At 48.0% G+C, this 2760-nt stretch overlaps 1 protein-coding gene across 1 annotated transcript in view; it reads left to right on the forward strand.

The window, feature by feature from the left end:
* The first annotated feature begins 237 nt into the window (after window positions 1-237).
* The window catches only part of CDH4 (cadherin 4), a 503915-nt gene continuing 501392 nt past the window's right edge, over window positions 238-2760 (forward strand). Inside the window, exon 1 of the mRNA XM_018560236.1 lies at window positions 238-378. Within this exon, the coding sequence (XP_018415738.1) occupies window positions 319-378 (60 nt within the window). The 5' untranslated portion in view covers window positions 238-318. The remainder of the gene's footprint in view (window positions 379-2760) is intronic.

The raw sequence follows: 2760 nt of genomic DNA on the forward strand, positions 1-2760 counted from the left end.
GCTCATTCCCCCTCCATCACCGAGAGCCGGCAGACTGCATTGCTCACAACCACCAGAGAGGGCGCTGCGTAGCTTGGCCTAGCCCGCATTCATACTCGCTTAGGTGGGCGGTGCCCCGCCGTCAGTCACAGCGCTGGCGGGGCGTGGCTGTAGGTCGTCGTTGACGGTCATGGTTTGTCAGCTAGCGAACCCATCGTACCGGCACCGGGACATTACTGGAAAAAGGGAGGGGAACTGGCATTTGCAGCAAAACATCTGGGAATTGGGCGAGCTGGACATTTGGGCTGCCAGGATCAAGAGTCCCGTCTGGGTGCAAAGATGCCAAGGGGGTCGGGGAGCGCTCTGCTGCTGCTGTTGGCCCTGCCAGGGGCACTGGGGGTAAGTGGGCACCTTCCTCTCTTTAGTTCCCACACACCTCATTTATATAGTGCATTATTCCCAAGCTGTCTGCACCCCACCCTGGTACCCCTGTCATATGCCTGTCTTTTAGTGGGAGCAATGGGTAAAACATGCATGTTGTGGTCGGGTGGGAAAGGGTTATCTGGGGATGCCCCTTTAAGCAGGTTTGCATGCATATAAATAATAATATTAAACATCTTGCCCAAGAGGGGGTCTGAGAGCATTTTACATCTACAAAGCTGGGCAGGGGGTCCCATCTAAAAGGAGATGGCACTAACCTACGGATGGAGGGCACGGTCACCCACTTGGCTAACGCCAGGGCACCCATTGATAATTGACGAGAGACACCGACATTTTGGCACTGATACATACTAAGCCTCAGTGTGTGTGTGGGTAGCAGTGACAGACTCAGCACAGCTCCCCCATCATCTTCTCCTACCCGTAGAGAGCTGGAAGGAAGGTACAAAGTCATCTGCAAAGCCTGCTTTCTGCTTAAATGCTCTACAGCCCATTATATATTCAATGGTAAATAAGACTGTTCAGAGGATAACTCATTCCCAAACCCCCCCCCCGATTAACCCTTTACCCTTCCTGTGCTCTGTCAGTGTAGAAGTCTGTGCATTGCGGTGATCATCCAGGAAGTCTTAAGGCTGAACGCTCCGGCGTTACAGGTTATGATTCAAAACCCGCAAGCCAGCGATTCGCAGGAGTTAATGGCTCGACCAGCTGCTTCGGAAGCTCCCCCCGTCTAGGACAATAAGAGCGACTGGCAGCGACAGAACGTAGTAAAGATCTCCTGCCTTTCAATAGACCCGAATGCAGGGAAGCTCCGGCTCTGAATCCTCTGCGGATTCCTCAGCTGCCGAACTGGGGCGACCAGCGGCACAAAAACATTTTTGCGCTTTGCAAAGTGTCGCCCGGGCGGCAGGAACTCCCTCTACGGCACGCTCGCCCTGCCAAGAACGTAACACTTTGCCGCGCCGGTCTCTTAAAATGTGTTCGGTCACCCGAGCACAAAGCAGTTATTGCGAGGAAGGGAGGGAGGGAGGAAAAAAAAAGCCTTTATTGACCGATAACTGTCCATCGTAAAGGGATTGTGTATCAGTCACAAGATACGAGGCGTCCCTCTCGCTAGGCTGCACGGATCAGTCTAGATACGAGGCGTCCCTCACGCTAGGCTGCACGGATCAGTCTTTATTGGAATTTTAAATTCTACTTCTCTTCTCCTCTATTCTTTCTCTTCCCCGTCTTCTTTGGTTCAGTGATTCGAGCCGGCTGAGTCTCCGCTAGTACACAGATAGAGGATAACCGTCTGCAGGGCTTCTTCTTTTTTTTTTCTCTTCTGTATTGTCTTGAGTTAAAACCCCAAATCTGCTTCAGCTAGAACAATATTTTGGAGCTGCAACCCTCAAAGTTCAGTGGCTGTGCACAGGTGAGGTAGGGGGGCTTCTTAAATTATGCTAATTAGCCCACCTGTACTCCTACCTAAAAGGGGGCACACACCGAGCAGTCCACGAAGACCTCACCTGAAACCACTCCTCTAAGGTTACATGAATAAAGAACGCCATTGTCTTAGGTGACCCATGTGTTTATTTTGGAGGACATAAGCACAGATGTGTTGACCTGTCAGTGTATAACTCTTGACTATATAATGAAATAAAATGAGTTCACTGGAAAAGTGCACATGTGCATTAGACCAGAGCTATCTGTTTTCGCCTCCTTCGGTTTGAAGGAGCAAAAAAAAGCCAAATCCGAATTAAAAGCGTAGCCCTCTCATCATAAATATTCATCCGATTGTCCTGTGTGAATTAAGCCACGGCTGACTGCTTATTTGCCGTCTGTGTTCCGTACGTGCGATTCACAGTAACGATCTGTACCCATGTTGGGCATAAGAAAAGTCGGAGTGACCATTTTGGAATTGAAAGGCTTTTGGCTCCTTCAGGCAAAAAAAAAAATGACAATGGCATGCTGAAATAGTGTAAATGAATGCAAGCATTTCTAATGTATTAATATTATACATTATGAGAAATGCAGCATATGTGTTAAAAAGTAAAGCAGATGTCTACGTTCCAGATACAGACAACATTAGCTTTTCTTGTAGTCATCACAGGGTACCGTGTTACATGTTGGTGTTTTCCCAGTTCATGAATAGATAGGTGTGCAGTGTAAGTTAAATACAATAGTTTTCAGGCTTTTCAGTTGAATGATACGTTATTGTTATTTTTCAGCCTCTGGTGTGTCATCAGCTGTATACACCCTAGAGACGCTTGTTAAAGACGTTTTATCTGAAGATAAGGGGAGCTCTGTTTTTTTTTTTTTTTTTTTTGGGGGAGATTTTTGGGGGAAGCGGAGAAGTTATTT

This window comes from Nanorana parkeri, unplaced genomic scaffold (genome assembly GCF_000935625.1).
Source record: "Nanorana parkeri isolate BGI_ZX_2015 unplaced genomic scaffold, ASM93562v1 scaffold17, whole genome shotgun sequence".
Classification (NCBI taxonomy): Eukaryota; Metazoa; Chordata; class Amphibia; order Anura; family Dicroglossidae; genus Nanorana; species Nanorana parkeri.